The 22,704-nt window shown below is 44.7% G+C and overlaps 5 protein-coding genes across 7 annotated transcripts; 2 read left to right on the forward strand and 3 right to left on the reverse strand.

The window, feature by feature from the left end:
- The first annotated feature begins 678 nt into the window (after positions 1 to 678).
- On the forward strand, positions 679 to 2,673 carry soul4 (heme-binding protein soul4). Its single transcript, XM_078793636.1, has 6 exons — positions 679 to 829; positions 1,222 to 1,395; positions 1,461 to 1,546; positions 1,628 to 1,769; positions 1,835 to 2,018; positions 2,098 to 2,673. The coding sequence occupies exons 2-6, from the start codon at positions 1,242 to 1,244 to the stop codon at positions 2,270 to 2,272; spliced, it is 741 nt and encodes a 246-aa protein (XP_078649762.1). The 5' UTR covers positions 679 to 829; positions 1,222 to 1,241; the 3' UTR covers positions 2,273 to 2,673.
- Positions 2,587 to 5,405, reverse strand: eif4a3 (eukaryotic translation initiation factor 4A3). The gene is made up of 12 exons (XM_058046120.2): positions 5,169 to 5,405; positions 4,714 to 4,786; positions 4,566 to 4,632; positions 4,407 to 4,469; positions 4,195 to 4,327; positions 4,024 to 4,104; positions 3,805 to 3,946; positions 3,435 to 3,573; positions 3,254 to 3,369; positions 3,078 to 3,185; positions 2,881 to 3,008; positions 2,587 to 2,797 (listed from the first exon to the last, which is right to left on the reverse strand). The coding sequence occupies exons 1-12, from the start codon at positions 5,320 to 5,322 to the stop codon at positions 2,781 to 2,783; spliced, it is 1,221 nt and encodes a 406-aa protein (XP_057902103.1). The 5' UTR covers positions 5,323 to 5,405; the 3' UTR covers positions 2,587 to 2,780.
- A 2,352-nt stretch (positions 5,406 to 7,757) lies between these two features.
- On the forward strand, positions 7,758 to 15,358 carry aftpha (aftiphilin a). Of its 2 annotated transcripts, XM_058069698.2 has the most exons (10): positions 7,758 to 7,952; positions 9,053 to 10,495; positions 11,127 to 11,275; positions 11,367 to 11,496; positions 12,669 to 12,725; positions 12,794 to 12,937; positions 13,016 to 13,076; positions 14,007 to 14,090; positions 14,227 to 14,350; positions 14,807 to 15,358. In XM_058069698.2, the coding sequence occupies exons 2-10, from the start codon at positions 9,086 to 9,088 to the stop codon at positions 14,946 to 14,948; spliced, it is 2,301 nt and encodes a 766-aa protein (XP_057925681.2). In that variant the 5' UTR covers positions 7,758 to 7,952; positions 9,053 to 9,085; the 3' UTR covers positions 14,949 to 15,358. The 2 variants fall into 2 exon arrangements, with proteins under 2 accessions (XP_057925681.2, XP_057925682.2); XM_058069699.2 differs by lacking the exon at positions 14,007 to 14,090 and having other exon boundaries at positions 7,759 to 7,952.
- LOC131127636 (SERTA domain-containing protein 2-like) lies at positions 14,583 to 18,525 on the reverse strand. The gene is made up of 2 exons (XM_058069719.2): positions 18,309 to 18,525; positions 14,583 to 16,732 (listed from the first exon to the last, which is right to left on the reverse strand). The coding sequence occupies exon 2, from the start codon at positions 16,726 to 16,728 to the stop codon at positions 15,904 to 15,906; it is 825 nt and encodes a 274-aa protein (XP_057925702.2). The 5' UTR covers positions 16,729 to 16,732; positions 18,309 to 18,525; the 3' UTR covers positions 14,583 to 15,903.
- Positions 18,526 to 19,169: 644 nt separating this feature from the next.
- On the reverse strand, positions 19,170 to 22,298 carry LOC131129420 (galectin-related protein-like). 2 transcript variants are annotated; one of them, XM_058072986.2, is made up of 5 exons: positions 22,126 to 22,298; positions 21,679 to 21,744; positions 21,522 to 21,610; positions 19,692 to 19,875; positions 19,170 to 19,623 (listed from the first exon to the last, which is right to left on the reverse strand). In XM_058072986.2, the coding sequence occupies exons 1-5, from the start codon at positions 22,162 to 22,164 to the stop codon at positions 19,480 to 19,482; spliced, it is 522 nt and encodes a 173-aa protein (XP_057928969.2). In that variant the 5' UTR covers positions 22,165 to 22,298; the 3' UTR covers positions 19,170 to 19,479. The 2 variants fall into 2 exon arrangements, with proteins under 2 accessions (XP_057928969.2, XP_078649763.1); XM_078793637.1 differs by lacking the exons at positions 21,522 to 21,610; positions 21,679 to 21,744; positions 22,126 to 22,298 and adding exons at positions 20,596 to 20,673; positions 20,719 to 21,350.
- Between the last annotated feature and the right edge of the window lie 406 nt (positions 22,299 to 22,704).

A 22,704-nucleotide genomic window follows, 5' to 3' on the forward strand; every position in this document is an offset into this window, starting at 1 on the left:
GAACATAGTCCTGGACTATGGAGGAACTAGACAGCTTTCTGTGCTGGTTATTGTGTGTAGCTGCTCTATAGAAGTCCAAAACTCAATACTAAGGGCTGAAAATCAGCATAATAGTAAAACTAATAACAACTCAGATAAAACTGAAATCATAGTCCTCGGTTGCCATAGTCTTGGGTTGCCAGTACCACCAAAAAATAGAAGACAAATGGGTAATACTTTACAATAAGGTACACAGAATCACAGTAGTTAATGAGGAATTAGCCTACTTAACATTTAACCACTACTACTTCTTCATGGAGAAGAAGAAAGTTGGAGAAATTCATTTAAAATTAATAGTTGTAGCCGGATAATCAAAAATAAATCATAAAAATACAGAGTAAATAATATATATGTTAACACTCCTACACCCATAAGTGATGGGCGAATGTCCTACTTCAAAAACATTTCATCGAGTTAAAAACAGACAGTCCTTTATAATATAAAAATATGTTATAATATTATTATTTTCATTATTTTATTATTATTTTTATTATTTTTATTATTATGTAATATTATTGGAAATAAAACACATTTCAATTGTGTATTTGAAGGAATATGTATTTTTTTTTCTTCCACTATCCGAATTCAAACAAAGTAAATGACATGTCGTATACTCCTGTACAGCAGGTGGCGGTGTGTACCGTTGACGTCATGATTACAACCCGCCATTACACCAAAAAGAAGAATCATCAGCAGCAGCAGCAGCAGCAGCTCGAAAGAAACAAGTGGATGACATCGTGATTGACAGCTGTCCTAACAGGCTTCACCCTCACCTGGCGAACACGATCAGGTAAACTCGCACCACTTTTTTATGTCCGTGTTGCTAACTTTGCTAGAATTCACAACTGCACGCGCGGTGTGCTATCCGTGCTAATCGCGTAGACTGAGATACATGCTAACAGAGCTAAAGCTAACATGGACGTCAATGTTTTTGTTCGGTTGCTTTCCGGACGGAAGTCGAGGTAAGTTCAGAGTCGGTTGGAAATTCAAGAACCAGCAGCGGGACTGAAACACTTGTTTTGGACGAGTGACGTCATTCGGTTGATTCAATAACAATAACAATAGTAGTCGTGCTGGAGCAGAACCTGGACCACAGGTTCCAGGACCACCAGACTTTAGTCTGGTCAGGATGCTGTCAAACTAAGACAAGATGAACTTTTAAAAGAAATACCGTCCGGACAGGTGAAAGGTCACAGGTAGCGATGATCTCCTTAGAAGACCTTGAGGGACTGGACGAGGAGGAGCAGGACGATGACATCACCGACAACCCAGAGCCAATGGGTGAAGAGGACTCGGAGAGACTGCTGAGTCACTGGAGGGCGGTGGCCAGCACGCATCAGGTGTCGGTTCCTACAGGTGAGAAGGCGGGGCTAGTGGCACTCCAAGGTTACGGTCATCTGATTGACATTTATCTTTTGTAGAAATGATGGGACCCATACAGGAAATGACACACAACCGCCAGCAGAGGGAGTCCGTCCCCTATGTGGCCATTTCCTGTCAGGAGAAGGTCACATGATCAGTTTGCGTTCATTGAGTTATTGATGCACATTGATGGAGCAGGAGAAACATTGTGCACGTGTATGTGCAGATGGGCGAGGTGCTGTACGAGGAGAGGGCGTACCCCGCTGGGAAGTGGGCGTGTGTAACTCAGGGGGAGGAGCTTTACGAGCAGAGCATCTCCATGAGCTTCATGAAGCTCATGCGCTTCATCTGCAAGGAGAACTCGGCAGGTCAGCCTTCATCTACTCTCTTAACCACAAATACGGCCTGATATGAGACGTGCGTGCGCCGGCAGGTCGCCATCTTGGAATGACGGTGCCAGTGGTCAGCACGATCCACATGATGGAGGACGGGAAGACTTTCGATAAGAACGTTCTCACCGGGTTCTACCTGCCTGCCGAGTTCCAGAACGACCCTCCTCAACCGTCGGACTCTGACATTGTTATTATGCACAGAGACCCGGTCCGAGTCCTGTCCAGGTGAGTTCTGCGTCCTCCTTTGACCTCTTTGACCTCATGGCGAGCATCAGACTCTAATGGAGTTGCATGTTTCTGCTAGGACGTTCTTTGGAACAACCACGGAGGAGACGGTGACGCGCCAGATCGGACTTCTGTGGGAGATGGTGGGCACGCCAGAAGACGTGATGTCAGATTACTACATGGTGGCCGTCTATGAGAATCCGGGTGTTTCTCGGCGCCGCAACGAGATCTGGTTCATCAGACGAAACCAGTAGGAGGTTCTTGCGTTTATCCTCTTCCTATATCTACGTTGACTGAAAAAGTTGTAATCAATGAGTTAATCCCTGATCACAGCCATTGATAATGGATCAATACTTTGTGTTAGCATGCTTAGCTAGTAGCGTTGTTGTAAACAATCCATCCATGAATTGATGCCGTCATGCTGGTCTGTAAATGACAGCCATCCACTTTTGATGTTAAAACTTTTGTGGGGTTCCTTTTTGGGGGCAGAACCAGAATCATGTCCTGAAAGTTGGAATATTTTTGAAAGTCACATTTGACAAAAAATTGTTGTTTTTGATTGGGGTACGGCTTTTAATGTTGAGTGTTTCCAAACTTTTTTTTTTAAGTTCTGCTTCGATGTTTGAAATAAAAATGATTATTCTTATTCAACAAAGAGCCAAAAGAACTTTATTTACAAAACCAAATAACAGCCATGAAAAAATGTTTCTCTAAAAGACAAAAAGAAAGCAGGAGATAAAAAGGGGTGGGGCTTCCATGAAATCAGATGAGGTCGGCGACTGTGGATGAAAAGAAAGAACGGCATTGGTCAACAACATACCTGAACTTGGGGCTCGGGCACCAGGTTGCCGTGACAACTCACCGTTCATGGGCATCTCGTCAATTTGGGTGGAGTAGTACTGCTCAATGTCCCGCAGGATCCTGATGTCGTCGTTCTTCACAAAGTTGATGGCCACACCCTTTCGGCCGTAACGACCTGATCGGCCGATCCTGGAGAAAGTAGGCGGTGACGCGTGTTGCTTGTGTTGGGGTTTGCGACGAGGGGGGGGGGGGTCCTACCTGTGGATGTACAGCTCTCGATTGTTGGGAAGGTCATAGTTGATGATGAGGGACACCTGAGGAACGTCAAGACCACGAGCCCAAACGTCCGTCGAAATCAACACGCGACTGCGGACACAAACATAGGTTGAGACGTCAACGCGTATTAACAGTGGTGGCTTGGGCGGCCATCTTACCTGGCTCCTGATCGGAACTCCTTCATGATGGACTCGCGCTCCTTCTGCGGCATGTCGCCGTGCATGGACGACACCGTGAAATTGGCTTCCCTCATCTTCTCTGTTAGCCAGTCCACCTGCAAACCACGCTCATTAACACACAACCATCACACTGTGTGTGTGTGTGTGCGCACACACGGACCTTCCTCTTGGTGTTACAGAAGATGACAGCCTGCGTGATGGTCAGCGTGTCGTACAGGTCGCACAGCGTGTCAAACTTCCACTCTTCTCTCTCCACGGCCACAAAGAATTGTTTGATTCCTTCCAGAGTCAACTCGTCACTGCGAGCAGAGCGGTCATGTCAGACAGTTAATTGGACGACAACAATTAGGGGGGGCGGGGTCACGATACACTCTTAACACTATGTGGTAGCTGTTGCTCCAACGAGACGAAAAAACAGACATCACAAGCAAATTGATGCTGGGAACACCAAGTGCACGGTGCATTGCAAGGTTTACAGTCTACGGTTGCGATCCTGCTCCACGCACTGCCAACATCCATACTACACCAACCGTTTGACCAGGATGCGGATGGGGTCCGTCATGAACTTGTTGGTCATCTCCAGGATTTCGTGCGGCAGCGTGGCGCTGATCAGCACCACCTGAGTGGCGGGGGGCAAGTAGCGGTACACGTCGTAGATCTGCTCCTTAAAACCTACGCGGCCAGGTGCAGAGGTCAAAAGTCACATATTCGGTTGAGTGGGTCGTGACATGGGACAGGGAAAGTCTTACCTTTGTTGAGCATCTCGTCGGCTTCATCCAGCACTAACATCTTGATGGCTCTCGTACGAAGACTCCTGCGACGGATCATGTCTGAAAGTGGAGAAATCATAACGTTCAATTGGAGGCCGGTGCCATATTACAGGGACCAAAATGTCACCAGGGGTGCTCATCCAGACTCACCAAAAACCCGTCCTGGCGTTCCAGAAACCACATGTTGACCGAAGTCCAACTTCCTGATGTCTTCACCCACATTTGTCCCACCGATGCAAGCATGGCATTGAACATTCATGTAATCTCCCAGAGCCAGCAGCACCTGAACACACCAAACACATAGAACCAATCAGCACAGCCTGGGACGTCATCACAAGGGATGCAGAATGGGCGGGACTCACTTTCTGGATCTGGCCAGCGAGTTCTCGAGTTGGAGCGAGGATCAATGCTTGAGTTTCTCTCACCTGTGGACAGGAAAAACCAAAAACGACATCCAGGTCACGTTACCTTCATGAACCAGTCAGAAAAAGACACAAGAACTGTTTGGTTTCAGGACTCACCTGTGTGTCCAGGCACTGCAGCACTGACACACAGAAGGTGGCCGTCTTTCCCGTTCCAGACTGAGACCTGAAAGCAACACAGAACAGCTGTAAGGTAAATTGGTCACATCAGTGGTTCGGAACCACTTGGGAGAAGACCGGTTCTTACTGAGCGATGACGTCTCTGCCTTTGATAATCTGCTTGATGGCTCTCTGTTGAATGGCTGACGGCTTCTCAAAACCTGAAACACAACGTAAATAAATACTTTCACCCGAAAGGGAAAAACAAAAAAAATGTTCATAAGGTCTAGGGAACATGCGTGGACTCAAATTTTATTTTTTTCTGTTCCGGGTCTATGCGTGTGATTAAAACACATCGAGCGGCGTCGGCGGTATGTTAGCAAAACCGGCTAATGCTAATAGAGAAGACTAAAACTTACTTACACATTTAAACACTTAACTCTTTCATAGCATAGAATGGCACCATTGTCGCAACTGTGCTTGTACTTCTTAAGTAGAGCAAAATAAACTTATTTTGAATAAATCTAGTTCGTTAGCGTTGTTAGCTTTAGCATTAGCATCAGAGGCTAATATCGACGGAGGCCACAAGAATCCTCGACCCACCGTAAGCGTATATGCCGCGGAGTAGGTCCTCCCTCAGGCCCATGGTGTCGAAGGTGGGGGTGACGTCCACCTCCTCGCTGGTCTCAAACTCCACCTTGGTCATGTCCTCATCCTTCAGGATCCTCTTTCGGCCCTGTGCTACGGCGGCAGACATCGTTCTTTTTCACTAAAAGTTGTATAGAAAGTAACGAAAAGACGCAGCGAGCGGTTAGCTAACACGGTGAAGAACGAGCGCGTGTCGCTGCAAATGCGTCATCAACAAGCTACACCGGATGTGACGTCATGTGAGTTTACTACTGCGCTGGAACTCGGCAGAAAGCTGTTCTTCACGGAGAAGATGTAAAAGGGCTAAAAAAAATGTAAAGGAAGATTTAGTGCATGCTAAACAGCAGGGTTATGCTCAGAGAACGCAATTAAGTGAGTATATTGCATTGAGAATAACATGAGCTCTTTTCAAGCAGTATTCATTTACTAACAACTCCTATACTGACAATATTAGAAAGTGGGGTTCCGTAGTAGTCTGGAAGTCCTCGGGAGCACTTGGGAGTGTGACCAATCACAACAGAGTGGGTATGCCGTGGGTGGATTAAATTAAAACAGACCCTTTTGGAAATACAGCTGCAATAGGTGCAGTTTCTGGAAGCTCTAGAAAGCTTTCTGTGCTGGTTATTATGTGTAGCTGCTCTACAGGAGTCCACAACTCAATTCAAAGGGTGAAAAATTAGCATAGAGTTTCCCCAACTATGTTCTTTAATGACAAAGTACCTTAATTACAAATCTGGTGGCCCATAACTATATCATTTCAAAATAAAAGTATACATTTTAATTAGGTTGAAGTCTCACATTTCTTGTCCCAATCTTTAGGTCATGTGCTGTAACAGTCAACACGTATGTTTTTCCTCACGATGGGGGTCGCGGGGGTGCTGGAGCCTATCCCAGCTGTCTTTGGGCGAGAGGCGGGGTACACCCTGGACTGGTGGCCAGCCAATCACAGGGCACATATAGACAAACAACCATTCACACTCACATTCATACCTATGGACAATTTGGAGTCGCTAATTAACCTAGCATGTTTTTGGAATGTGGGAGGAAACCGGAGTACCCGGAGAAAACCCACACAGAGATCGCCGAGGGTGGAATTGAACCCTGGTCTCCTAGCTGTGAGGTCTGCACGCTAACCACTAGACCGCCGTGCCGCCCATCGTTGTTTTCATTCATGTTTTTTTTCTCCAGCGTTCATCTGTCACCACAACAGTTTTCTCATCTACGAGTCTCTGGAGCCGCCCACGCTGGCCAGCTGAATCGTCCTGGCATTGAATGTGAGTCATGACTTCTTCTCTTGGCTTTCTACCAAACCTTCCGATCTGATTGGTGTCCTTCTCAGGGCGTTGTGAGTGCCACACCTCTGATCTTCATCCTCCCCTCCGCATGCTACCTCAAGCTGTGCTCCGGTCGCTGGTATCACAGCGATAGGTTGATTGCCGCCATTTTTATCCTTTTGGGCATGTTTGTTATGGTCACTGGCTTGACGCTGGCGGGTCTTAACCCCCAAGACTGTTCACACGAGGTGGAGATGTTCTACTGTGCAGACGCCAACGTATCTGCTACTCAAGCACCTGTATGACTGATTGACTTACTTACTGGATAATAATATCCTATTGTAGCATATTGCAATGCAGCGTATACTCTATGTAATGTTTACATGATTGACTCCTATTCTTATCACCTTGGAAGCCATGGAAGCATTTGTGATGTTGAGCATTTGCAACCTCACAAATTTGCTAATTTTTTTAAATCAAAACCTTTGCAAAACTCATTAATTTATGCTTTTTATCGGCCAAAATCTTTCTGCAGAAAACGCAATTGACTCTTCAGCCTGTTTACCCTGACGTGGTCAAAATTGACAAATATGTGACCATCATCAACTCCGACTTCTATCTCACTCACGGGGCGACCATAACAGAGGGTCATCAACTCCAACCTCTATCTTGCTCACAGTATGATCACAGTAAAAGTTAATCAACCTCCGACCTCTATCTCACTCACGGGGGCGATCAGAACAAAGGGTGATGACAGAAGAACTAGAGTGCCCATGATGCTTATAGAGTGCCGTACCAGGAAGTAGCGAAACAGAAGCTATGTTCTGATAGGTTCAAAGTTTGAAATGTAGAGTTAGTACAGATTCTGCTTTGACATGAACACAGCAGCAGCTGTTCTTTTTCTTTTTTTTTTTACTGGTCCTTGGGTATTTTTAGATTCAGGGATTTATTTTTAATATAACAAAAAATTTAAAAGATACTTACCCAGTTTTTTGAAATTTTTTTCATAATTTTTTTCTATTTTTTGTAATGAATTGTAATAATTTCAAAATAATAATAAAATATACACATATATTTTGTGTTTTGTCTGTTTTATATTTATTTTTTGTATTTAATTTTTTCTTTTTTTTCATTTTTGTTTTTATTTCCACTTTTATTTACTTATTGTTTTGGCAGTTTTGGTCCTCCATAGTGAAAGACAATGTAGTTACAAATATGATATTTCCTCGTCAACCTGTTAGCTGAAAAATAAAAAGTTAGTTTTGGCTGAGCCAGTGGCTGCCGCGGTGCATGCTGGGAGACTTGAGGCTGTCCAGCAGCACAAGCTAGCAGCAATAGCCGGCTCACAACCTTCACTTTGGGCTCACTTTCAGCCTCCTAGACCATCTCACCTTCTTCCATCGGGCCTCCTGTGGGCTGTACGCCCCTTCACTGAGTCATGGAAGCTTGTGGTCAGCGTGTCAAGGTTAGTAAAAGAGTTAGTTTGGACCGACAAAACAGCTGCTGTCAAACTAGCCGAGTCAAGCTAGGCGGACGCTGCTATGCTAGTGGCTTGTTGTCGCTTCATTTAGCTGCGCACTGACTCCGAGAGTAGCTCACACTTTACTAACTTAACGTCACTTATTTCCAATCTTTTTCCGTGTTGGCTCTTATTTATACACTAAATAACACTGTTGTCGTCGAGAAGTCAACCGGAAATAAAACATTGTCGCGGGCAAGGCACCTGCGGATACATGCTAGCTAAGTTAGCAGGTCCGCCCAATTCTATCGTAGTTGCTGTGTGGTAGTTGTGTTGCCTTTTGAACAATTCACATTTAAATATGTTATCAACGCCTACACTTATACACGCTAGATAACATGTTGCCTGTGTTTAAGTTGTCAATTTCAGCTAACGACAGTTAGCTTGTTAGTCTTCGAGCTAAACGACAAGTGAGCAAATAAAGTGTCGGAAGTCTGCAAACTTGACTGCAGTTTGTTCTTAAACGTCAATAAAAGGCAGGCAGAGCATGGTGGTCGTGAAGGTGCCTTGCTGAAGGACTTGACATGTAGTTTAGGCTTCAACTGGGGTTTGAGTGTCATGTTGTGATGAATAAATGTAGTGAACGTCTCATAAAGTTGAACTGTAGTGACAATGAAACGTCGCCATTAGTATATAATTAAAAAGGATGTACTACTACTACGAATACTGCTACAAACGAGTCCCTTTAGCTTATTGTTTCTCTTGCAAACTGTTGATTCTAGCTTTGCTTTCATGTTGTTCTTCATGTTGTTTACCTCCACTTGTCATTGTGTGTGCTTTTTTCCATTGCGTTCATATTACAATAATTTACTTAACAATTGTCTTATTAATGTTTGCCTTACGTGAGCCTCAATGTTTGTTTTTATTCATGGTTTCTGTCAATATTTAAAGAAACACTACAGACATGACTCCATGTCCATGAAACGATGCTTACGTGAGGCAGTCTGTCATGAATAAGTCAGATAGTGTCAATTAGATGCAAAGACTGACATTAATTGATCCTTATGTCACCGTCGTCATGGTGACTCCTCCTTTGATCATCTCAGGTGTAGCAGGACGACTCGCAAAGCGACGCCACCATGGAGCCCGACGTCATCCGCATGTACTCGTCGTCTCCACCCCCGATGGAGGACGCCGAGGAAGAGGACGACGAGTTTGGAGACTTCGGCACCTTCTCTGCCGTGTCGACCAGTGTCAGTTTCACCGACTTGGACACACCTACTTCCTTTAACCAGACTCAGGCGCTGACCGCCACTTCACCGCCGGAGCTTCTCAATGGAGGAGGGGTGTTAGGAGTCTGTCACAATGGCGCCCCCACTGATTCCAAGGCCAACGGCGTGGCTCCAGGAGGTCACAGGGTCATCAGAACCGCAGACTGGACTGACATGAAGAGAGCAGATTCTCATGTCAATGGTGGGGACGCAGAGGTCCTAACAAACGGGTTTGCAAGCTCAGACATTCAGGGAAGTCCCCAAAGTTCTGTCCACTGTCCCGCCAGCGAGGATGCAGGAAGTGTTGACAGTCTGGAGGCCGAGTTTGCCGACTTTGCTGCTTTCTCGGATGCAAAGCACGGTCCCGAGCACTTGGATGTCTGCCCCTCAGAGGACCTTGTCAGGGACGCACACAGAACTGGAGCCACCTCGCCCGAGTCCTTGTCTCTTCCCGCTGAGGAAGCATGTGACACGGAGCTGGATGTGACACCAAGGGACGCAGACTTTGCACATGAGCACATCGCCTACACTTGCACAAAGCCGCCTCTCTCGCTCAACGGGGAGTCCAACGATGGCGGCAACGACGACTCCCCACACACGGCTGACGACCTCGAGGGAGGGCCGTCAGATGAGAGGAGCTCAGAGGCCGAAACGGAAACCGAGACCTCATTGGGTCGGCCGCTGTCGACAGACGCTCTTGAGGAGTTTGGAGATATGAGCACGACGGGCTCTGCGCCCTCCCCACCGCTTCAGGAAGAGACATCCACGCCAGCCGACCACAGCCAGCTGGCCGAGGATGAGGAAGATGATGAATTTGGAGATTTTGGAGACGCAGGAGCCTCATTGAAGCAGTTTGACCCACCTGAACGCCACCATGAGCAGCAGCAGCAGCAGCAGCCCCAGAGCTCTGCCCCCTCAGTTTCCTGTGAGGCAGCAGAGCTCGATGACGAATTCGGGGACTTCAACTCTCCTAAATTTGACACCGAAGTCGCAGGGGAGGGAGGAGCCTCCTTTGCTGATTTTTCTACCAGCAGCAGCTTTGGCAACTTTAGCTCTGCCGCCGATGCCGGCTGGAGTGCCTTCGGGGAGGCAGAGCATGTTATGGTGCCCGAGAAGGAGAAGGAGGAGGAGGACGAGGAGGAGGTGGCGGTGACCTCGGGGGAGTCGTCGTGGGCTGCGTTCAGCTCAGACAACACTGCCCCTCCTGCGGGGGATACTGAGGGGGCGTGGCACCAAGCGGAACCTTCTTCCTGCGACCAGCTGAGCAGCAGACAGACGGTGAGTTGACGTAATTAATTAATTAATTTTAATTAGCTGCATGTTTGCTTCTATGCTTTAATTCACTAACGTTAATTCACACTGAAATGTTCTCATTGCGCACATTAGCATAACAATCTAGCAATTCTTATATCTTTATATTATGCAAATTTTCGGTGCTTTGTATTGAGTTACTGACGATAACCCAGACAAAAAGCTTTTTAGATCTTCCAGATTCTGCGCCTATTGCCGCAGTATTTGAATTGACTTCCTGTTTCAGACCCAAACGGTCTATTTAATTTACTCTTCAAACTTTGTTTGAAGAAATTAATGCATAAGCAAAGAAAACCACTTTATATTCAATATTGTTCTACAATTCCACAAGGACACGTGTCGATAGGTTTTCTTTCCAACCACTTTCTCCAGCGGGTGATTAAATTGAGGAGCTCCTTCCCTCAAACCAAAGGAGGGTTAATTATTAAAGTGACTGACTGGAAGGAAAACCTTTAGTGTACTCTCAACTGTAAGAACGTGAATTCCGATTTATACTGTGTGAACTGAACTTTGAACTAGTTCATGAGAACTCTGAACTTTCACGACACTGCTCATCACTTTGAGAACCTGACAAAGTCTTCACTTTGTGTGTCTGCAGGAGGCGCTGTGGAGTCGACTGGAGAAATTGTTTGAGAGCAGCTTCCCCCGGGCTGCCGCGCCTCCTGTGGAGGACGAGGTTGTTTCGCTGAAAGTCCTGCTGGGGCCACGACAGGACGAAGACCGGCCCGGAGCGCAGGAGATCATGAGGTTAGCACAGAAGTGGAAATGAATCACAGTCACAGCTTCTGTTCGTCCGGACACGGTCTCGTCTCCACGTCTTGTGTCTTGTCGTCTGCAGAGCGCTGCATGGCGGTGTGTGGACACAACTTGAAGACATCCATGAGGCCATCGGTCTGAGACATCAGTGGGGGGGCTCGTACTGCAACAAAACACTGCTGTGCTGCCTGGGCATCGACACGCGCAACATTGTGAGATTGTTTCTCTCTTTAGAAGAACTTTAGGGACGCATAAAACAAACGTTCATTTATTTATTGCGACCCGCTCATAAACGTATTTGGACCGGTGACTTGTTAGGTGATAGTTAACGTCGTAACTCCGCTCCGAATTCTTACACGGTATGCATAAAAAATGAAAAACAGGAAGTGTTTCTTGCATGATACATTTACTTTGTAATCAAACACATACGGCCACAAAGATATTTTACCCGTTGGTAATTTACACACTGCCACTGGTGTGCATAACACCACCACAAGTGTGCAGCCCGGCGTTTAACTCATGAAAGTGACAACACAGATCCAGGAGGAACTATTGAACTGAGATCTATCAGTGTGGAAAATCTTATCAAGCCATTTCTAAAGCTTTGGTGCTCCAGCAAACCACAGTGAGAGCCATCATCCACAAATGGCAAAAATGTGAGAACAGTGAGAACCTTTCCACAAGTGGCCAGCCACTCAAAATTACACCAAGAACGCAGCAACGTCTCAACCAAGAGGTCACAAAAGGACCCCGCAACATCCAAAAAACTGCAGGCCTCACTTGCCTCAGTTAAGGTCAGTGTTCACGGGTCCACCACAAGAAAGACACTGCGCAAAAACGGCCTGCATGACAGAGTTCCAAGACCTTTCGCTGAAGAAAAACCAAATGAAGACTTTGGAGTGGCCTGGTCTTGAGATGCTGTGGCATGACCTTATGAAGTTGGTTCATGCTCAAAAACCCCCAAACCAGTTATCGCTAACGCTTGATTGCAGTTGTTGCTGCTTAGGGTGGCCCAACCAGTTATTAGCTTTAGGGGGCAATCACTTTTTGTCCCTTTTTAGTAATAAAAAAATAAATAAAAAATGCATTTTGTATTCCTTGAAAGTGGACCTGTTGCACGTCTTAACAATTGCACATTTGGCAGCGTTAGCAAAAACAAGCACTTACTTTGATTTAGCGAGACTTCCAGCAGCGTTGGGGTACATCCAAACAGTGCTGGAGCTTACACCAGACTACACCACAACTATTGCAGTGCTAAGGGGAAACTCTGACATCACTCTCACGAACAGTAGCTTTGAGGTGATGTCATTGTTTGATTGCTTTATTGTGTGCAACATCTAAAAATGGACATTTCTTCACCATGTCAATCATTTGGTCTTTGCAGCTGTTCACAGGACAGAAGAAGCAGCCGGTCATCGTGCCCATGTACGCCGCCAGCCTGGTGAGTGACCTTCACACCTCTCCAACAAGCGCGCACACACTGAGCCCTGCTGCGTTGTGTATCCACAGGGGATGTTGGAACCCACCAAAGAACCGGTGAAGCCCGTCTCGGCAGCAGAGATGATTGCCTCCATTGCACAAGCACCACCAGCAGCAGCAGCAGCAGCAGCAGCTCCTCCAAAGACAAACCTCTGTACCTCAGACACGGTCCAGGTTAGGGGTCGTACGCGGTCGTCACATCACGTTCGTTTGTCACTATGCTAGTGACATTGCTACTCTTCTGTCCTGCAGGAGGCGCTCCCCCCCGTCCAGTTCGACTGGAGCAGCAGTGGCCTTACTAACCCTTTGGACGGTAGGTGGCCCCTCCCGCCCGACCTTAGTTTGCCACCTCTTTTCCTTTTCCTCGTTAACCTTCCTTACCAATCTCCTGAGGCAAAAATCCACCCCAAATGTAAAGTTTGTCTTTTAGCATCTCCCCTTGATTCCCCTGATTGGCTGAGTCGCTGGTGTTGTCACAAGACTGCCTCGAAACGCTCCAAGCAGTGACAATAAATAAAAATAAATAAAAGAAAAATAAATGAAAATAAATTAATAAAATAAAAAAATATATTCATTCATGAATTAATGAATGAATGAATCATTTTTTATTTTATTAGATACATTATTTATTTATTAGAAAATAAATGAATAATTTAAATAAAAATTAAATTAATAAATAAATTAATAAAATAAATCATTCATGAATGAATATTTATTTTATTAATTTATTTACATTTATTTTATTTTATTTATTTAAAAAAACATTCATTCATGAATTAATGAATAATTTTTTATTTTATTTATTTACATTTATTTTATAATCAATGAATGATTTTTTTATTTTATTAGTTTATTTACATTTATTTTATTTTAAAATTATTCATTCACGAATGAATGATTGAATTTTTTTTTATTAATTTATTTTAATTTTATTTTCATTCATGAATAAATGAATGAATTTTTTTTTTTTTGTCACTTACCGAAGTACTCGGTGATATGAGCATCCAATGCCATAATTGGTACCATAGTAAGTGTCAATATAGTGATATATATAGCACATCATGACTGGTTCAAGACTCTTCATCCTTGTATTTAGCAAACATCAACTGCTTGATTGGCTGAGAGTCGCTGGTGATGTCACAAGGCTGCCTCGAAACGCTCCAAGCGGTGGACTTTTGTCTTCATTAGAGATAATGACACATTTCTTCTACTCAACCTTCTCTGCTCTCTTCTTTGGACGCAGCCAGTGGAGGCTCGTTTCTCTTAAACCTGGACTTCTTTGGTCCCGTGGACGATTCGGGCTCCACCTGCTCGCCCTCCATCCCAGGTCAGCAGCTGTCTCTTCCGCCAGCTCGCCACCTTCCTCTTTCTCTCCGCCATTGTTAGCTTCCCTCTGGACTGTGATTGGCTCAAGACTCATTGTGACGCCCGCCCCCCCCCCTCAGCTCTCGCCTGTCTTGCAGGTGTCGACCCCGAGCTCTTTGAGCTGACCACCGCCAAGATGGACTCCGGTGGTGCCGGCAGCCGCGTGGTGGATGCCTTCGCCCGCTTGATGTCCACCATGGAGAAGACCAGCACCTCCACCAGGTCAGACTTCTTTACTTGCGTTACTCGACCACAGTGAGTAGCAGGCATCTATTGGGTGCAGTTTTACAACATTTCTAGATGTTGATTAGACTCCTGTCCTGCAGTTACGAGTAGAGTTTCATCAAAATATCAAAAAAACTGAAAAGAAATCAAGCTTTTTGTGAAAAGTATTTCAAGCATAACTTTCACATTGACACAAATGTAGCTATATATATTTCACCGAAATCTATGCCACAATTTATTAAAATTATTGCTTAAAAATGGATTAATTTACAAATATTTACAATTTTCACACGCCCGCGCCCCTCGTGAGGATAAGCGGTGGAAAATGAATGAATGAACATTTGGAACTGAACTGATTTGATTCGAGTGCAAACAAAAAAAACATATAATAAACAAATCTTTGGCAGCGAATGGGTTAATAATCCGTGGTGACTTGGGCATCTCGTGTCACAGGAAGCCGAGGAAAGACGAGAACCTGAGCGAGGAGGCAGCCAAGGTCATTGCCGGCCTCCCCGACCTCTCCTTCATGCAGGCGAAGGTACTGATGTTTCCCACCACGCTCACACCGCTGGCCTCTCAAGCCACGCCCGATTGAAGCCCCGCCCTCTGTGGAAGCCACACCAACCTATTCCTGCTGACGCATCAGCATTTTTTTTTTTGATTAATTCCGGTCACACTTTTATTTTGAAAGTTGCTCTTTTCCGCTCTACTTTTCCTTCAAAGCATTTATCATAACGGCAAAGCAGGAAGTGACATCACTTCGAGGCGTTTTCCTTCTAGCTGAGTGACGGTGTACATAATCAGGGAAGTTAATTTAGACTGTGAAGCATCAATACATCGATCCGATCTATTTATAGACTTTAGCTGCAGCTTGAATGTTTCCAACTTCAGTCCACGTGCACACGCCTCGTGCAACAGCAGCAGCAGCAGCAGCAGCTGGTGGGAAAGCCACGCCTCCGTCCTGGTGTGTGTTTTTGTCTGTGTTCTTTGTGTGTGTTAGGGTGAGGGGGGTTGGGGGTCAAACCACTGAGGTTGCGTGACGAAGGGACCAATTAGAGCGAGTGTGTGTGTGTGTGTGTGTGTGTGTGTGTGTGTGTGTGTGTGGAGGACTTTGCACATTGTAAAGATGAAATGGATGTAACGTGGTCGTGGTCGCTCACTGTGTACACAAACGTACGCAACAATTCCTATGGAAAAAAAAAAAAAAAAAAAGGCGGAATCACTTGAAGGGCCTGTCAGGTTATCGTGCATGCCCGGGCTCTAAATTTGACACAAATTAAACTAATTTAAGAGGAACTTGTTTTTTTGTGAAATGTGCTTGGCAACGCATTTGTTTCATTTAATGTAGAAAACATGTCAGGCATCATATTCCCAAATTTAAAAACTAGGCACTGAAAGGTTTACAATTGTTGGACTTTTCCAGAGTAGACGTCAGGATGTCATCTTCCAATGACGTGCTTTTTTTTGTTAGCTTTTCTCTCATATCTTTGTCATCCATCTTGGAAGTCCTTTCCCCAAATGTGGGTCATGTGATCTTGGACCAGTCGTCCTCAACTTTCCACTAGAACCTCCATAATGTGCTCCAGTTCCGTCGCGTCCATCTTTAACACCGAGCTCTGAGTGCCCGCCCCCGCTGTCCCATACCCGGACAGTGACCTGACCAGGCTGTCGGCCATCTTGGTGGAGGACGGCGGGGGGCAGTGTCTGAGGTCATACATGGCCGTGTCAATGTCTGTGAAGAGGGCGTCGTCCAAGACCAAGTCGGTCAGGAAGGGGCTGGCTGGCAATGGCAAAGAGTTTGCGGCATCGAGCAGAAAAGGAGGAGCTTTCTCTGTCCTGGGCTCCGCCTCCTTCATGATGGCATCAAAGAGATGACGAGCTGGAGGCGACGAGGATGACGGACATAGCTCGCCGATGTCCTCCAAGGCGGACGAGAAGCTGTCTCTGGAGGATGGTGACCTCGGGGCGGTGTGAACATGGTAGAGGTGGGCGGGAGCAAAGAACACTTCGTCCTCCAGCAGCGAGGCGGGCGTGAGGCATGAATCCAACACCGACAGCGAGGACGGCAACGTGTCCAAGGAGGGTCCTGGTGGCTGGAAGTCGGTCAGTGGCGTTGCGGCGAAGCGGAGGGAGCTCGTGCCTACTTCCTGCTGAAGGTCATTGTGGATACGCCGGATGATGTTGCCGATGAGAACACGCCTCTGCAGGTTCACGTCCACGCCTCTCTGAGGGCGGTAGAGCTTCATCAGCGACATGTTCAAGACTGCCTGGCGCCACAGAGTCCACGACGCTTGAGATACACCGCACGCCGTTTCCTCTGACGCCACCTCATCCTCGCCTTCGTCCAGCTTACGCTTCACGCCGTTAGCCCACATCAATCTGTGACACACAAACATACACTGAGGTCATGTGATGCATCACGCTGTGAATAGCGATGAAATCCCCTTGGTGGCGAGTCAATGAACTACATCTGTCTGATTTGACCTATGACCTCAGTCTTAGTGAGCCAGCAGGTGTTCTGTGTGCTGATGGTGACCTCCCCTGCGCCACCTGCCCCCATGCCCCACCGACACCCCCCCAGCTGCCTGATATATGCAAGCAACGGTGCATTATTATGATCACATGACCAAACAGGAAGTGAGTGGTTTTAACAGCCTGAGATCACTTTGATGCTCATTCAGCTAAGTAATGCTGACACATGACAACATGTACGTAAGCAGATCAGGTTTAAGTGATGACTTTATTGTGCAGACCAGCGGTGTCCAAAGTGCAGCCCGGGAACAATTTGGGTCCTCAACATATTGTAAAAATAGAACCAAAAATGTTCATAAAATTCATACTAAAATAATTAATATAACACATAGATGATATGCAGGCACCCCTAATGTAGACGTGACTAAGAGAGACAACATGCTAAAGCTGTTAGCATGTTAGCCAGTCTGCTTTCAAAGCAAAATGAAAGTCAAAGAAAAACACATGGTGGTGTGTATACGTTGCCATGGCGATGAATATTCTGGGGCTGTTGACGATCAACAATGCAGACTGCTGGGTGTGGTTGCCGGGTATCATTCTTGTCTTTGGACCCGGGTGTGCGTTACATAACAAAACCTGGTTTGAGCGTGGGTCACACTTGACGTGACAACTGTAGCCAGTGACGTCATCGTGGTGTGGCGCCGCCCCAAACTGTTTTTTTTTTTTTTTTTTTTACGTCTCCTTCCATGCAGCACGATGACCTTCGAACCCCCAGCTGCTGCTACTGTGCTTTTACACTTTAAATAGGCACTTCTTATCAATCAGTAATCAATACTTGTAGAGACCACACATACCTACTTAAATCACGTGTTTGGTGTTAATAGTTGAGGCAATCATTTAACATAACTACTCGTGTCCGATGTTTAAAATGTCTTCTTAACGTCAGCGTCATACTATATATGGCATTATACAATTATGAAATTGTAAAAACCTTTAAAAGAACTTTTTACGGAGTCGCCATAGTGGATCTTTTTGATCTGCATACTGATTTTTTTGGCTTTAGCCCTTTAAATTCCGGATGCCTTTCCTGACGAATACCGATGATAACTATTATTATTATTACATTAAGAATCCAACATAAAGTGGCTTATTTCCGGACATCCAATAAGTCAATTTGCATTAAGTTTAGCTCACAAAGTGAAGCATTTTACTATTCGTGGTCGTTCAGTCTAACCAGCAGCACCCCCCGAGTCGGGGCAGCGACAGCTGCTCTCCAGCTGGCCGTCAAACAGGCACCAAGAGCCGGACAAAGTCAGCGTAGACACCCGGTGAGTACAAAGCGAGCGGTTGTTGATAAACAGAACGGTTTCATTAAGAATTACGGTACACATAGTACATAATGTTGCATGCTAACATGGGTGTCATCGCAGACCAACATTAAAATGAACCTTAAAATGAACTTTGAAGCCGCGGAGTCACTCACCGCCAATAGCCGCATCCAGGCGTTCTTCTTTCGCATACACCACGTCTGCCTGCCCGGCAGTAACGCAGACTAAGAACATGGACCACCACAAATCCTTTCGTTTTACTTCTCTCTTGCTTCAAACTCCGCCGTCGACCTTCTTTCACGTAGAGGCGTGATCAAATTGACGAGAAGCCAAGGGTATATGTTCCGGTTGGAACTTCAGAATAAGAGCCAATGGCAGGAAATAATATACACCCAGGTAGAAAAATGGAAATACTGTCTGAATTTGAGCACACGGCCACAGCAAGAGGAAGTATACAGGGAGAAAAGTATACATTTACCGGGACAATATCTTCGAGCAAACGGAGATCCCTGGAGATTGCGGCCATATTTACCGCCATTGAGAGTGGTGTGGTGACTTCCTCTTGCTGTGGCTGTTTGCAGGCATACCTAGTCGATTTTCGCACTCACATGTCGATCAACCAATAGGCGAACAGTTCAACCCAAGACACACGTAGGACCGCCCCCTCATTTGAATAGTTTTTTCTTCTGCATTTCGAGGACCAAAACTGCCAAAATAAAAAATAAATATAAATGGAAATAAAAACAAAAATAAAAAAATATATACATAAATATTTTTTATTTTTTTGTATTTAATTTTTTGATTTTTTTTTCATTTTTGTTTTTATTTTCACTTTTTTTATTTATTTATATATTATTTTGGCAGTTTTGGTCTTCCATATTTCACTAGACATACGTAAGTCCAGAAAAACTATTATTATTATATATAGTATTGTGAGTTTGAAGATGGTTGTCATGTGTAAAAAATATTTTGAATAAACATGTCGATTAAACGAAACCAGATATACACGTAACACCGTCAGTGGATACTATTTATTATTTATTTTTTAAATCTACATTTTTACAACATGAATGAAATATAAAACTCTGAAATATACAAATATATACGACTTTTTTAGGAGCATACCAATACACATTGTTACTAAATGGTGACAAAAGCTGATGCTGACTGATTGGTCCTAAGCAGACCACACTGGGTTAAGAAAATGACCATTTAGACTACCGGAACCAGAACCAGAACCAGCAGTGTGATCATGCATCCGTACTTTCACCATCCATCCATCTTATTTAGCAACATGAAGCATCCATTGTCTCAATGGCGCCCCCCTCAGGCCAATTTAGTGATGGCAATGCTGCCCCTGACCCACAGGGTGTCAATGAGGTGGAGCGGTGCCACCCGGTGTTGAAAGTCAAAGAGCTGCTCTCCGTCCAGGAAGACGCGAAATCGACCGCGTTCACACTGCACCTCCATCTGAGAAGACATCAGCGCTCTTAGTTTGAAAGGCTTTGGACCACGAGGACCGAAGATGTCCGACACACCTTGAAGGGTTGATTCTTGATGAAAGGAAAGAAGGGAATGGCACTCTCAGCGCGGCCCCACGCCCCCCTCACGCACGCCCGACGTAGCACCTGACGCTCCTTGAAGCGGACGCAGATCTCCAGAGCCACGTCAGCGGGAGGCTCTCTGGGCATCCCACAGCCACACGTCAGAGCGATATAGAACCTGACGTAACGGACAGCTCAGTGTCAACACTCTTCAAGTTCAATATGGTAACTTTAAAGGATATGGACAGGAAGATCCACTCATATTGAAAGACTCCAGTGTTAACGTTTCATATTATTAACAGTGCTTCACTTCTTTTTACACTTGTACAACACTAGGAATGTTAAAATGTGACTTGAAACATTGCTTGAACCCTGAATAAAGCAATTATGATGGACACAGTTTGTCCCTGGAACAGATTATTAACATTTCCTGTGGAATACATACAGTTCAAAAGTATTGTATTCTGTTTTTTTAATTATTTAAAATTATGATTACAATGTTTCCTCGTTTATCGCGGGTAAGGTTGCCAAAATAGTATGTAATAAGTAAAAGTAGCAAAGAAGCCAACTTTTTTTTTTTTTTTACAATTATGTGCGTTTTAAGGCTGTTAAGCCCCTCACCATACACTTTATGTACTTTTATTCGACAGTATAACATTTCTCACATTTTTCTCTTTTGTTTAAACCAGGGGTGCTCACACTTTTTCAGCATGCGAGCTACTTTTAAAATGACCGAGTCAAAATGATCTACCCACTACAAAAATGCAAAACATATATTTATTTTCAAATGTATTGAGGATTATTTGTACGTACAATGTATGTTGATGTACCTTACATAACCAAATGAGCCAATATTGCAAAACACACATAATTAACTATTAACATTTTTTGTAATTACCTGAGTTTACTTTGATGACTTGCACTGAATTGAATCAGCCAGGGATGCATAGTCCGGACAGTAGCTGCTGATAGCCAGGTTAGCCAGGTTAGCCAGATTAGCCAGGTTAGCCAGGTTAGCCAGGTTAGCCAGGCAAACGCACTTCGAAAAAGACATTGTGAAAAAAAAAGTCCACCTCCCATTCCGTATGGAAGTGATATGTTTTTGCCTTTTTACTTGGTCCAGCTACTTCACTCATTTTAGTGACCATAAACTTTAGCGAGGGCTTTAAATCTGACGCAATTCGCCGACTAGCTTAGCACTTTGCATCGTTGTTTACGCATGAGCGGTGACCTAAAGGTCAAAATTCAGTTGTCATCTGACTGGTTGTCCTGTATGTCAATCAAGTAACGGGGATGGATGATAGGCTGACATCGTAAGTTCTGCTGCACTTAGAGACGTTGTTTGATTTGATTGGTCACCCGAAGGGCAACATTCAGTTGTCATCTGAATGGCTGCCCTGTATATCAATCAAGTGACGGCATTGATGCTAGGATATTTTTTTAATGTCACGCCGCGATCGACCAGCGATCGACCAGTACCACCTCCGCGATCGACCGGTAGATCGCGATCGACTTAATGAGCACCCCTGGTTTAAACACTTTCAAAAAAGTTCAAACCTTTGTTTTGAAGCAAGCAAGCTAGCAATGCTAAGGCAGGGCAGTAAGATTGAGTGACAGTGGCCTACAGCCAATCAAAATGCAGAAAACAATGTGGCGAGTTCAATGCAATTCCTCTTAAAGGGCCAGGCTCGGCCTATAACAGCGTTTATATGTGTAACAAAAAAAAGAAACAGCGATAGAGCGAGGGAACAGTAATACAATTAAATAAAGACATTGTCAGTCATTATCGCCTGTTAATTCAAGTGTTTTTAAAAACTACAAAACCTGTCAGGATGTGAGTCCAAGACAGCAAAGATGATAACCTTCCTGCCAGGACGCATCCCACCAGCGACGGGACCCCGGAAAGGAACTGCCTACACAACACACACCACATTATTTAAACGGCATGTTTTTAATTGAAATGTTTACAAATATTAACTACCAGATCCTCCTGCTCAGTGCTGTCGATGTTCACTTTGGACTCTTCTCTGCTGCTTATATTCCATTTCTGGGAAGACATTTAAAGTCACTTAGCACACTTCGCAATGCATCACTGTGGCTAGTGAACATTTACTTTAGTAATAGAAAGTTTTTATTTAGGTGTATACATTTTACATGTGACATTTATGTGTATTTATCGTGAGAACTCAGAAAAGGTTTCGCAAATAACAAACTTCCGCTAGCATAAAATGTTTTGATTTTGGTGGTCCATACCGGAAGTGTCATTGCTTTGCGCTTCATTGGACATTACTACAAAGTTTTTTTTTTGGCGTTTAAACGCAGAAACCCTCGTAAAACGAGACGACAACGTAATCGTTAGTGGAGGAAAAGTTTGTTGCCAAGAAGTCAGTTTGTTGTCAGTCTCTTCAGGTTGTTCTTTTCAACTCACCTTCCTCTGACTCACCGCCACTCTCTGCTCTCCCGCCATGTTGTACTCCTGCAAGCTTAAAGAACTAAGGTGGAGCTGCAAGTTTGACAAGTACGGGGCTTAAAGGGGAAAAAAAAAATCCAGAGTTTAAATGCCTTCAGAAGCCAACATTTTACATCTGAACTGGTTTTACTTCACCGGAGTTCTACTGCTGCATCACATGACAGTGAATGCACACCGCTGACCTCGCCAGGCTGTGATTGACCTTTCACACATTTAAAATGAAAGTGTGTTTTTGTGTACCTCATTTTTTCAACAGTTGAAGAAAAAATGTGTCAGTCATGTTCCAATGTTCTTTTAATGGAAGGACCAAAAGAAGCAAATATAAATAAACCTTCAGCATGCGTAAAAAATGTATAATATTTATAAATATGAACCCCCAAAAATAGTAAAATTAACAAACAAACCACATAAAATGGCCAAATGTAAGCTAAATAATTTTTAAAAATGTTGCTGGGTAAAAAAATATTCCTTGAACATTAAGTGCTAGGCAAGACAGTGTAGATGCCTGGACACTGGATATATAATATATATGTAAAA

Source organism: Doryrhamphus excisus, linkage group LG9 (assembly GCF_037039965.1).
Source record: "Doryrhamphus excisus strain RoL-2023G ecotype Guam linkage group LG9, RoL_Dexc_Guam_v1.1, whole genome shotgun sequence".
NCBI classification, from domain to species: Eukaryota; Metazoa; Chordata; class Actinopteri; order Syngnathiformes; family Syngnathidae; genus Doryrhamphus; species Doryrhamphus excisus.